The sequence below is a fragment of the Cyclopterus lumpus genome, chromosome 18 (assembly GCF_009769545.1).
Source record: "Cyclopterus lumpus isolate fCycLum1 chromosome 18, fCycLum1.pri, whole genome shotgun sequence".
Classification (NCBI taxonomy): Eukaryota; Metazoa; Chordata; class Actinopteri; order Perciformes; family Cyclopteridae; genus Cyclopterus; species Cyclopterus lumpus.
In genome coordinates this window covers 16594639-16608655 of record NC_046983.1, presented here as the reverse complement: position 1 = coordinate 16608655, position 14017 = coordinate 16594639, and the positions used below count along the sequence as shown (strand labels likewise).

The 14017-nt window shown below is 42.8% G+C and overlaps 1 protein-coding gene across 1 annotated transcript in view; it reads right to left on the bottom strand.

The window, feature by feature from the left end:
* Positions 1-14017, bottom strand: part of sorcs2 (sortilin-related VPS10 domain containing receptor 2) — a 226304-nt gene that overhangs the window by 48381 nt on the left and 163906 nt on the right. The window contains exon 4 of the mRNA XM_034557809.1: positions 3859-4023. Coding sequence (XP_034413700.1) covers positions 3859-4023 — 165 coding nt within the window. The remainder of the gene's footprint in view (positions 1-3858; positions 4024-14017) is intronic.

Sequence of the window (14017 nt, the reverse complement as noted above, 5' to 3'; positions counted from 1 at the left end):
AGATCCTTGAGAAAGTAGTCGCAAATCAGTTGTGTGACTTTCTACATCAGAATAGTTTATTTGAGGAGTTTCAGTCAGGATTTAGAAAACACCACAGCACAGAGACAGCACTGGTGAAAATTACAAATGACCTCCTAATTGCATCAGATAAAGGACTCATCTCCGTACTGGTATTATTAGACCTTAGTGCTGCGTTCTACACCATTGATCATGACATCCTATTACAGAGACTGGATCAGTCGATTGGCATTTCAGGTACCGCACTAAGTTGGTTTAAATCCTATTTATCAGATCGATCTCAATTTGTATTCATAAACGATGAAGCCTCAATGACCTCCAACGTTCTGTGCTTGGACCAATTTTATTTACCTTATATATGCTTCCTTTGGGCAATATTATCAGGAAACACTGCATAAACTTTCATTGCTATGCAGACGATACTCAATTATATCTATCGATCAAACCAGAGGAGACCAACCAGCTCGCTAAAATTCAAGAATGTCTTAAAGACATAAAAACATGGATGACCTGCAACTTCCTGATGTTAAACTCAGACAAAACTGAAGTTATTTTACTGGGCCCTGAACACCTCAGAGATCAATTATCTGGTGATGTGGTTTCTGTAGATGGCATTGCCCTGGCATCCAACACCACTGTAAAGAAACTCGCCGTTATCTTTGACCGAGACTTGTCCTTTAACTCCCACGTCAAGCAAATCTCAAGGATTGCATTTTTTCATCTACGTAACATTTAAAAAATCAGGCACATCTTGTCTCAAAAAGATGCAGAAAAGCTGGTTCACGCGTTTGTTACTTCCAGACTAGATTACTGCAACTCCTTATTATCAGGCTGCTCTAAGTCTCTTAAATCCCTACAGTTGATCCAGAATGCTGCAGCTCGTGTACTCACAAAAACTAAGAAAAGAGATCACATTACTCCTGTATTAGCTGCTCTGCACTGGCTCCCTGTAAAATCAAGAATCACATTTAAAAATTCTTCTCCTCACATTATTATTCGGTGTGGCTTTGCAGAGCAAGAGCCACAACGTATGTAATCCGGCGGGCTTATTATTATTACGTATTATTATTCGGTGTGACATCGTGCGTGCGTGTATGCGCGCGTCCGTACACACAAAGACATCAGCTCTGAAAGAGCTTCATAGTAACTCAAGTTATATTTACTCCACCGAGATATCCAATATATCGGTGCGTTCGGCTCAGTCTTTCCTCTCTAATGATAAAACTATTTTGGTGATTCGATCGTGTTTTTCTTTACAATGTTTTAAATTGTTTGGTAGAACTCTCTTTTATACAGCGATCAGTGGAGAAAGAGCTTCACAGTAACTCATGTTATATTTACTCCACAAAGATATCCGATATATCGGCGCGTTCGGCTCGGTCTTTCCTCTCCGACGACGACGCCGTTTCGGCGATGTCTTTCTTCGCGACGCCCGCCTCTCGGCGAAAGCCACACCATCTAAATTTCCCGGGGGGGGGAATTTTCTAGTTTTTATTTGACTTTATGATTCATTTTCTAATCTGCTACTGTATGATTTACTGTATTGCTTTACTGACTGAAATTAGAAGAAAATAAAACATTCTCTGGTTGAAATTGTGACCTTTGTGTTGTTAGGGTCAGTTATATAAATGAGATTATAAAGCAATAATTAGAGCCAACACTGAAATCACAAGTGCACTGTCAGCCAACACCCTGACAGCAGCTCCTCTCCCAAATGTGAGCTTCAGGAGATTCTCATTTTGTCATTTTATCCAGTAAACCTCCACAAAAACAAAACAGACTGGCATGTCCCCAGACATGCGAGGTCAATTCTGTATAGAGCTGGTGACTCTATACTGATTTTCAGTGAGACAAGTTCTGGATCATATTTCTGGTGAAAATGAGGGAGAGGACATAGAGCAGCATAGCGATACGGACACCGGTGGTGATGCTGCTCCCGTTGAAAGGTTCAAGTCCAGAAATGGTAAGATCTGTTGGAGCTCAGTACCTCAAAATGTACATGGCAGGGCAGCTTCTGCAAATGTCATCAAAATGACCCCTGGAATCACAAGGTTTGCTGTGACAAGAGTCAGTGACATCAAGACATGTGTTGAGCTATTTATGCGATCGTCACTAAAAAAAAAAAAAAAAAAGTCATCATTGCTATGACAAACCTTGAAGGACAAAAAGTCCATGGCGACATGTGGAAAGACATTCATGAGGAATACCTGGATGATTATATTAGTGTGCTTCTTATTGTAGGAGTGTAAAGATCCTGCAATGAGGCCACTGATAGTCTCTGGGACGCATCGATAGGCAGAAATATTTTCACTTCATACCTTTCAAAAGATATCAAGAGTCCTCAGATTTGACAACAGAGATACCAGAGCAAGATCTGACAAGCTTGCCCCCATCAGGGATGTCTGAGACGGGTGCAGCTCCTTCCACTGATGTTCAACCCAGGGCCAGAGGTGGCAGTGGAGGAACGTCCCTTTCCGAGGAAAATGCCTCTTCCGGCAATACATACCCAGTAAGCCAGGGAAGTACGACATACACATCTGGGCAGCCTGTACAGATTTACACAGGCAAAGCTGCGAGTGGCATCCCTGAGAAAAAACGAGGAAAACGTGTGGTCCTCGATATGACTACTGGACTGCAAGGTCACAATATCACTTGTGACAATTTATTTACCATCTATGACCTTGGACAAGAACTTCTCAGGAGGAAACTTACCATGGTGGGCATATGCACAGACACCACCACTGTTGTCTCATTGTTTAAATGTCTATTCTTCACAAATATGCAGCTGTGTCATTAGAAAGTGACAAAAGGCCCACAATTATCCTTGACTATAACGAAAACAAAGGAGGAGTGGACACCCTGGACAAGCTGACTGCCATCTACACTTGCCAGCGAATGACCAGGAGATGGACAATGGTTGTGTTTTACAACTTCCTTGATGTGTCTGAATGTAATGCATTTGTGATGTGGACCCACATCCACCAAGGATGGAACTCAACCAAAAAAAGCAAGCAGAGAATGTTTCTTGAGGAGCTGGGAAATTCCCTTGTCAAGCCACACATTGAACGAAGGGAATGGGGGGCCTTGGTCAGACAGCTACAGAGCTCACCTAGCACTCCATCCACGGCATCAGCGCCATTAGTTTTGGAACTAGTAATTGATTTCTATTGGTTTGATTTACTTGATTGGTTGTTTGACCTTGCAAATCTATATTTTGTGTTATGACTTGTTCTGCTTTTCATTTTGTGTTTGTATTAAAGTTCTATTGCTGAAAAATTCTTGAATTAAATATATATGGGTCGAAACCATAGATGTTACTATAGTTAATAATATTAAAACGAAAAGATAAATACAACAAATGTATTTAAGAGATGTGTTCTAATACCCCTCTGTAATAGTCAGGTAACACATCAACCTTTTATTTATTTATTTATTTATATGATTCTCTTGAGGTTCATTTTACAATTGTTTTAATTGAAATCGAGGAGTATATGAAGGCCCAGAGGCCCCGTTAACATAAGAGATGGTAACAGAAAGCTAACACAGGAGGAAGGTTAAGAGAGCATCTGGAATATTGACTTTTTCAGTATAAAACATGTCAAATAACTTTCTATAAAAAGCCAAGTGAGATTACAAAATGTTGTCACTATAAAATGATATAGTGTCTATATTTGACACTATGGCCCCTGTTCAATTTATTTGCAATGCGTAAGATTTACCCGTTATTGTATAGCAAATCAACATTTCTCTTTGAGTAACTTTGGTTCCTGTTCCGCTGGTGCATGTGAAAAAAGATTTAATGCATTGCTGCACATGTTTCTGCGTAGCTGCAATACCCACCCTGCCATCTTTACAGTAGGCCAGGAGCTTGTCTTCTTCCTTAGGGTGGAAGATGAGCGTGTCCGGGGTAAAGGAGATGGACTGTCGCTGGAAGGCGGAACCTTCGTCTATGCTGATAAACAGCATCTGATCCCTTTCATTTATGGATGAACCTACCAACAGTACCTGGGAGAGAGACAGACAAAGGAGAAGGAAGAGAACAAAACAGAGGTCAAAGGACAAATAGTCAAAGGGTAATTTTGCAACATATTTGTCACTCAGTCAGCAGTCTATGGACAAATATTTGTGCACATCAAATCATCAGTGTCAAGACCGAACAAAGACTAGAACCCATACGCACGACTCAAGGCAAAGTAACAACAAAACATTTAATTAATTAACTGGAAGAAGCAAACAGAAAATCTACATGAACAAAGTAACAAAATATCATAAACAAAGTAACAAAATATCATAACCTGGTGACTCGTGAATTTCATGGGAATGGCTGGTTCTTTTGCACAAAAGACAAGACGAACTGGCACAGGACAAAGGGAGCCGCAGACAATATATACACAGGGTGAGGGCACAGGTGGAAACAATCGGGAGCGAGGCAGACAATCAGACCAGACACATATATATATATATATATATATATATATATATATATATACAGATATATACATACATATATATGTATATACACATACATACATACATACATATATATATATATATGTATATGTATATACACACACATACATACATACATATATGTAGAAGTTCAATGTTCAGGCTCACACAGGAACTGCAAGGAAGACACACATGGTGCAATCACCATGTGTGTCTTCCTTGCAGTTCCTCCGTGGATTTCAGGCCTTGCACCCGGCAGCAGCAGCAGTTCACTCAGCACAAGAGTAAACAATACCCGCAATCCACTGTGTTTGGCTCTTCATTACAAGGAGGGAAAAAAGTAACAGAAACACCACTAGGAAATTTAAACAAAAGTTATGGTCCATGGCCTGGCTGTCACTTAACAAAATGTTAAAGAAACAACAACAAAAACACATAGGAGCTGCCGCTAACCCCTAACACAACTTTAAGGTTAGACACATTTTATTATATAAACTCTGATCTTTTTAGTCCAGTCTTTATGCCTTTTACTGAGGCCAGCTATTCTGGGACCTCAACTCTACTTGACTGTAGTTCAGTTCAGTGAAGCTACAGCGTAAGTTCAGTAGGAAGACCATACTCTTGCAAGCCTGCAATGTATTCCTCATATGTCTGCTAATCATTTCTCACATGCTCACTCATTGTTTACTTGCTGTCATTGTTCAGCGCTGTCAATCATGACACCAGCTGTTTAAATCAGCTAGTCTCTATCCAATAAGCACAAGGAAACAATGACATGGTTAGCCAATCATTTTGCTGCTGTCTCATTTAAATATGACTGTCTCTCTACGGTGGTGTAGTGGCTAGCACTGTCGCCTCACAGCAAGAGGGCCGCGGGTTCAATTCCCGGTCGGAGCGGTCCTTCTGTGTGGAGTTTGCATGTTCTCCCCGTGGCAGCGTGGGTTCTCTCTGGGCTCTCCGGCTTCCTCCCACAGTCCAAAGACATGCTGCAGGTTAATTGATCTCTAAATTGCCCATAGGAGTGAATGGTTGTATGTGCCCTCGATGGACTGGCGGCCTGTCCAGGGTGTCCCCTGCCTTCGCCCTATGTCAGCTGGGATAGGCTCCAGCGCCTCCGCGACCCTAATGAGGATAAGCGGTATTGAAAATGGATGGATGTCTCTCTACCTTCAGTTCATTCATGTTGTTGTTACGCACCCCTCCACCTCCCCATCTCCGCCCAGTCTTCACGGATCCATCAGCTTCATCAACTCATCATTCTATCAGCACCACCAGGTTTGGACTCCACGGGGGGGGGGGTCTATCTCGTTGCTGATCAGGGCAGTCGGCCCTCAATTACAAATCTCCCCGTAGAGTCCAAGCGCCAAAGACTCTGAGACTTCATCATTTCATATCTTCTGTTAATAAACAGTATCCTTTCTTCATCTGACTGGTCTCTCCTGATTGAAGTAGCTGTTAGACAATGGGGCATTGATTTAAATAGCAAAACAGCAAAGTGTTTGTCTTCTACTGTATGAACCGTTGAGAGATTCTTCATTGTATTGCAAATGTCTCACTGTGGTTTCTCTGAATGTACCTGTGGGGCAACACCATCAATGTGGTAATTTAGCGGGTTTAGTCGATTTCCTGCTACCAAACTTAAAACAACTTAATCGAACTGAAGCAAAGGTTTCCAAACTCTTTTTTAATCTCGCTGGTAGCATTCCATTCTGCTGAGCTAGTTTCAGGTGCCTGGTATTGTGCATTCTAGCACACCGACATGGCTTACCGGCACAGTTTGTGAAACTGGTTAGTCTTTCACCTTTGCTTTTCCTGCTTTGACACATCAAATATCTGCATGGAATGAGGCCAGTTAGTTTGGTTTATTCAATGTTAGTATAACTCAGTGGTTCTCAAACTGTGGGGCGTGCCCCTTTAGTGGGGAACAGTGGTATTACAGGTGGGGGGCAGGAGGAAATGCAGAAAGACTTGAGAACTTCACACACAAGTTCAAAGTATACAGACAAAAAACTAAGTCATTAATAAATACATGGAAGGTATAAGTGCCTGTACCTTCGTGTACATGTTTACGTTATGTATTTGTAACCACTTAAACTGGAGTTATCTCATCACCACAGGACAACGAGCATGAAGTACGTCTTAAAGGCATTACACAGCATTGATGACAACCAATAGCTACCCAAACAACCAATGAAGCGAAACTTCGGCACACTACTTTGGATTTGGAGGGGGCGGTCGTCAACCCCCTCTCTCTAGCCAATCATGGGGAGCCAGTGTGCATGCTGGTCGAGCTGCGTGCCTGTGATTGGTGGAGCAGAGGGGAGGCGGGTTTGACCTGTTCTGGGGACGGGAGTGAGTTAAGCTAGTTAGACCAGTTGATGAAACCGAGCGCACACCGTGCGTTAGCGTAAGAGTGCCTCGTCAATGTTGTTGTTGAATCAATAAAGTATTCCTGAAGGACGTCAATCCGTCTCCGCACTGCGAGTGAAACGTACCGAAACGTTACAATAATAATGAACTGGGAGCTGCATTCACATGCTTTGGCTGTCATGAAAACAGAAGACAGACATGTTGCAGAAACATGCGCGGAACATTGTATCATGTTTCACAACATGACAAAGCATGAAAAGACGGGCTATGTGTATGAGGCGAATAATGGCCCGTGTTAGAGACTTCCAAGATGAGAACTTTGAGAATCGTTGAGAACCAAGCTGCTTGGATGTTGTTGAAGTACTCAAAGTGGACACCAGATGGCGAATGTCTGGGTCTGAACCCGGGTCTACAAGCTCGTAGGTGCTCTCTGAGGCGCTTGTCTCCGGTGTGTACAGATATTTGGGTCCACTCAGCCAGTTTGTGTCGTTCAAACGGCCTGCAGCGACAGAACGTGTAGCGTGGTCCGCAGGGTTCTGTTCTGTTCCATTGATCTGGGTGAGAGGACCTTTGGATACGTAATACCCGGTTACTTACATATACATAAAAGTGCCTGCTTTCATTAGAAATGTAGCCAAGGACTACCTTGCTGTCTAAATGGAAGGTTGTAGCATCGGGCTGAACATCTAATTCTGCCGAGATTAAGTCTGCTAACTCCACTCCAAGCACTGCTGCGCAAAGTTCCAGTCTCAGAATTGTTTGCTCAGGACGGGGTCAGCTTGGCTTTGCCCATTACAAATCCCACATGGTTATTTCCAGCAGAGTCAGTTACTTTTAGATATGCCACAGCGGCGATAGCTTTCGTGGATGCGTCAGAAAAGACTCACAATTCCCTTCTGACAGTTGCTGGGGGTGAAGTTGTAGTGTAGGCTCTGGGAATAGAAAGCTGTGACAGTTCTTTCAAAGATGCTCTCCAAAATGTCCATGCTTCTTCCATTTCTCGGGGAACAGGTGAGTCCCAGTCATCTTTCTCAGTTGTGAGTTCTCTCAGAATAGCCTTGCCTTGTATTGTGACTGGCGTTACAAACCCTAGAGGCTGTTGATTGTGGACAAGACACCCCGTCGAGTGTAGGGTTTTATCTCGGCGGAGACGCTGAAGTGGAAGCAGTCAGTCTGGAGGTCCCAATTGGTTCCAAGACTATGATGCATTGGCAGCGTATCTGCACTGAGGTCCAGGTCTTTAAGGTCTTTTGCACGATCTTCGGCCGGAAAGGCCTCCAGGACCTCCTTGTTGTTTGCTGCATCACAAAACGTTGGACGTCAGGGTCGATGCGAATCTCACTGAACCTGAACAGACTGGTGCAGTCCATGAATCGCTACTGCGGGTGAAGGACTATTTCCAAAGACGTGGACCGTCATCCGATACTCCACAATGTCTTTGGAGGGGTCGTTATCCTGGAACCATAGAAAAACGTAGGAAGTTCCTATCGTCTTCCCTTACTGAAAAACAATAGACATTGGGGAGCTGTTGACGTGGGCATTTAAAGGGTAATGGATCTACCCAACTGTTGTTTGCATCTTTTGTTAGTCCTTCTTTCATTATTTTCATGAAGGAGATGTCCTGGATAGACGGAGCCATGTTGTTGTCGTCTTTGGTCTGCTTGAATGTCCTAGGCTGTCAACATCACAGTTTGATATCTCCTCAGGATGTGTTTGGAGGTGGTTTGTGGCTTGGGTGTCACTGTATTTTTCCTTCACACAGAACATGTTAGGACACGGGTCAAAGAGAGTAGGGCGTCCCCGTTCTGTGGTGTTCGTGTAGAAGGCGCTCACTGTCGATGGTTTGTGAACGCGGCATAAACATACATTACCCACGAAGTCCCATCCCAGATCCAACTTCTAAGCATAAGGTAGGTTGTGTGGGCCATTGACCTGTTTGCGGACCTTATGGACTCTGATAATATCTCAACCTAAGAGAATCATAATTGGGGCTTGTGGGTCGATATCTGGGATGAGGTGTGCGACTGACTTTAGGTGTGCGTGATGAAAAGCTGCATTGGGAGTTGGAATCTCATTTCTGTTATTTGGGATGTCATCACATTCTATGAGGCTGGGTAGTGGGATGCTGACGGTCCTATCCAGAGATTCCACGATGTAGCAACTGGCCCTTCTTCCTGTCGCTTTCTTTACTCCTGCACATGTTTTCAGTGAATAAGGAGCACTTGGACTTTGGTCATTGAAGACCTCGAAGAACTGTGAACGAACTAGTGACCTGTTGCTCAGTTCTTCCAGAATCACGTACATCTTCACTGCTTTGTGAGCGTGGCCGAGGGATGTTTTAGAGCAGGATTGGTCTGTCACGTCCCCACCACAGACATCTGTACATTTGGTGGTGACATGGGGTTGTGGAGAGCTATCCTCCTCCCCGCCATGCTCTGGAGCCGAGTCCGTACCTTCAACCCAAGGAGCAGGTCCAGGGTAAAGCGCTGTGTGGTGTTTTTCACTTTTACATAACATCGAACATTAAATGTGCAGTTCCTTGCAATGTGTGATGATGAAGCACAGCATTTGAAACAGACGTTATTCTCTTTTAAGAATGTCTTACGGTCTTTGATGGGCATTCTCTGAATGCACGGCATTTGCGTATAGGGTGAGGTTTTTTATGGATTGGACACAGTTTGTCACAGTCATTGAATTTCGTTGAGGGCTCCCTAGGATCAGAGATGGCTTTTGGAAATATCTCTGTTTTGTGAACAGAGACTTCTCGCTGTCTGTTTGGCTTCCAAGCTGTTTTTTCTGTCCTGGGAGACATGTCTGAGTGAGACACAGTTGAAACTTGGGTCATTTTTGACACTAGCTTCTTGGCTAACAAAGTTTACGAAGCATGCAAAGGGGGGATATGAAACGTGATGTTGCCGCTTGTAGGATGACCCAACTGACGCCCACTTTTCCTGCAGACCGAAGGGGAGCTTCTGTACAATTGGGTTGACGCCTCTCTTTGTATCGAGGGAAGAGAGGCCGGATTGGTCTCCTTCAGCTTTGGCTGACTCTAGTTCCATTAAAAGATCACTCAACTTTGTTAGTTTAGAATAATCTCGATTTGTTATCTTTGAAAAGGTGTCGATACGTTTGAATAGAGCATCTTCTATTACTTCTGCGGAGTCATAAGATTGTTCAAGTCTGTCCCATATCATAGCCAAGCCTGCTGCTGGATGATTGATGTGTATTGCTCTTATGTGCTTGACGTGTTCTGCTGACTCTTTGCCAAGCCACTTAACCAGGAGATCCATTTCCTTGTTTGGTGTCAGGTCCAAACCTCTGGTTGAGTTCTGAAAAGACCGTTTCCAGGCTCTGTAGTTCTGAGGTCTGTCATTGAATTGAAGGAGGCCTGTTGCCACAAGCTCACAACGAGCAAAGTATCTCACGAAGTCGCTAATGTTGGAGTTGTTATTATTGGTGTTTGAAGATATGGGATAGGATTTAAGAGCAATCACACGTCCAGGCTTCTAGAAGGCACTCTCTAGTATTTTAAACAGGCCTTTTCTTCCAAGCATTTTAAACGGGCTCGTCTTCCCTATGGAAGAAAGCCCGTTTAAAATGGTTGAGAGAGCCTTCTAGATGCCTGGACGTGTGATTGGTCGCACAACCCACGTTACCATTAACATGCGCTGTGATTGGTCAATCGGCTACAGTGACTCGTCGTCTAACAGGAAACTATAGCACGGTTCATGTTATTGAAACGTTTTTTTCGAGAAGTAATTGAATTTATAGTATTTTAGTTATTTCATCTATGGCTGAAGGAAGAGTACTATGGTGGCAGATTTACTTCCAACGCCATTCTCAAGGAGGACGTTTGAGGAAAAGCACGAAATCGTAGCATATGGCCGCCCAACCCCACAGCTAACAGCCTTGACCCAGCAAGAAAAAACATGTATGCGTCACTTTCAGTTCGCCAACTACGAACGATCTTCCTGAATGACAGCATCGGAGAAGAGTTGCAAACTGTATTGCTGGGAATGCCTTTTATTAGACTGCCACTGTTTTTTTTTTTATACATCTGCAGTAGCGTTGATGTGTCTATGGTGTTGTTTTTATTATATAGTTAATTAATATCGTTACTTCTGATGTTAATATTTGAATGCCTCGTTATTTTCAGTGTACAGTGTTTTCGCCCCCCCCGTTTTGTTAATTTCTTTCGTCATGTTTTATTATAAATAAATGTGACTGGTTCTTTTAAGAATTTGTTCTTGTCCTTGTGTTAATTACGTTGATGTGACTATGTGTCCGTTAATGATGCAGCATCCCGTCATGCGCATATTTATGGATCTCCACACAGCAGTTAGCGTATTTGTAGGTGTTGCGCTTCATGTAACATTTTATTTGACTTGTCAAATATGAGGTGTTTACACAAAACAAATAATAACCTGTAACTGTGGCATCATAATGAGGTGATTAGGGTGTTCAGCTCTAGTCGAGACGGCACAGAAGGCCTGGGTCCGAAATGCACGGCCCGCCACTGGATAAATGACATGTAATGTAATGAGAAAACAGGGAAATGGCTGGTTCTTTTGTGGCTTTGCTGTTTAGCCAGTGTAGTTTTAAGCCCCAAAACACATGCTTTTGCATTTCTAACTGTATTGAATGGTCATTTTGCATGTTTTTAGTTTCATTTCAAGAGGAAAGAACCTACATAAATTGCTGAATCCCCACAGGTCAACTCTGCTAGTCAGCGACATTAGTATGGGAGCCATATACACAAAAGAGACTAGCTTAGCTTTCTATTTGGGAATTTGGGGCAACTGTAGCTCAGTGGTTAGTAGGATCGTCCTAGGAACGGCAGTTCGATTCCTGGCTCTGCTAGACCATGTCAATGTGTCCTTGGGCAATATTGCTCCTGTAGCTGTGCCTACAGTGTGTGAATGTTAATTAGTCCTGATATGCAGGTAGCTCCTCCCATCAGTCTATGAATGGGTGTGAATAGGTGAATGATGTCATGTAGTGTTAAAGTGCTTCGAGTGGCCGGAAGACTAGCACAAGTCACGGTCAATTACCATTATTTCCAAGTGTTTTTGCACAGCTAATTTCTCAAAAGAGGCTGAGAGATAAGTCCTCCACAAAAGTATGTCTGTAAACCTACTGAATTATTAATATAATATTGGGGTCTTCTGCCCCAGATGTTGGAAACATGTCTCTAGGCCATAACTTTGCTGGTCAACCTTCCTTTGTTTTTAGGTTGTTTTCAGTGGAAGAGGTCCGTAGAGCTCTTTGCTCTCTTGATATTAGTAAATCTGCAGGCCCAGATCACCAGAACCATATTTCTTAAAGTTAGCAGCCGATTTTATTGCCAAACCGCTCCAATATCTTTTTAACCTCACTATCACCACGAATTGTATTCCTGAATTTGGAAAGTCGCTTACGTCCTTCCCCTTCTGAAAGGGGGGGACCCTACTTGCTTGAATAATTATCGACCGTTGTCCATCCTGTCAAAGGTCCTTGAAGGTCTAGTAAATGATCTAGTTTTCTTCATACTTACAACATTCTCTCCCCATATCAATCCGGCTTTAGGAAACAACACAGCACAACTACAGCCTCACTCAAACTCACAAATGATATAATAGACTGGCTGGATCAAAAGAAAGTGTGCACAGCTCTCTTTGTTGACCTTTCTAAGGCCTTTGACACAGTGGATCATTCCATTCTGAAGCAACGCCTGCTTGATATAGGTTTATCTGAGCAGGCTGGTTTAATAATCATCTGTCTAATAGAAAACAATGTGTTTATTTTGAAGGCAGCTCATCCACACTGCTAAATGTCTCTACTGGTGTGCCACAGGGCTCAGTTCTGGGCCCGATTCTGTTTGTTATTTATGTAAATACATTGGGCAGTAACGTCCCAAATGCCAAATTTCATTTTTATGCTGATGACAGTTATATACTGTTGTGGCACCACTCTTGCCGAGGCCCTTGGCAATTTACACATTGCTTTTAACCTTGTAGAAAATCAGCTCATTGAACTAAGACTTGACTTGAATGCCGCCAAAACCAAATATTTTCCAATGGCAGGAAAGTGCCTGTGTCTCCACCCAGCATTTTGTCATTGCAAGGGCATGAAATTGAACTTGTGAACTGTTACAAGTATCTTGGCATTTTAATTGATGATCGACTTTCTCTTAAACCACAAGTAGAAAATCTGGTAAAAAATTAAGAGTGAAACTGGGATTCTTTTTCCGTCACAAATCTTGTTTTTCTTTTTTTACCAGAAAAAAGTTGATTGCTACCACTTTCCTCCCTGTACTTGATTACAGTGATCTCTTATATATAAATGCACCAGCAAACTGTCTGCGTTCTCTAGACACGGTGTATCATGGTGCCTTAAGGTTTGTCACTGGTGGTAAAGCCCTCACTCACCGCTGCATCTTATATGCTCGAGTTGAGTGGCCATCTCTGGCAGCACGCCGCCTTATACATTGGCATATTTTTATTTATAAAGCTATTGTGATGATAAAATATGTGTATTTGATGGACTGGTTCAAAGGCAGAGCAACAGGGAGGATGTGGAGGAGGACAGATGACTGAAACCTGACCTACTTTGTTCTATGTCTTGTTGAAACCAAAACACTCTCCTCTTTGTCCTTCTCAATTCCTTATCTAGGACCTGTACATATTTTTCCCCCTGTCGTCATTTGGGGGCCATGGAGGAGGGGGCATATGCTTGTATAAATCCCAGTGTAACACAATGTATTGACGAAGAGATTTCGGCAGCTCACTGAGATACGTGGCTGTTGAACCCTTTTCCCAGCTTGCAAGCTTGAATAAACGGAAAGACAACTTTGATTCCTTGGAAGACTCTGTTTGTTGCAATTGAATATTTGAACAACTCTCCTCCTGATCAAACATAGACATCTTCCACCACAGTATCTTGGGTCTGCTCCCTCACTACTTATGTAACTACATCTTTAAATCCCAGAGCAATTATTGCTTATGTTCCAATTAGTTTTATTTATTAATTATGCCCAAAGTTCACTCTGAATTTGGTAAGCACTGTTCTAAGTTCGCTGCACCTGCTGCTTGGAATGCACTGCAAAAAAAAACTAAAGTTAAAGGAGCTCATCAACCAGCTCATGAAACTTTAAAGACTTGTGTGAGAGAAATTGGAGCGGCTTCATACCGCGCTTGTTCTT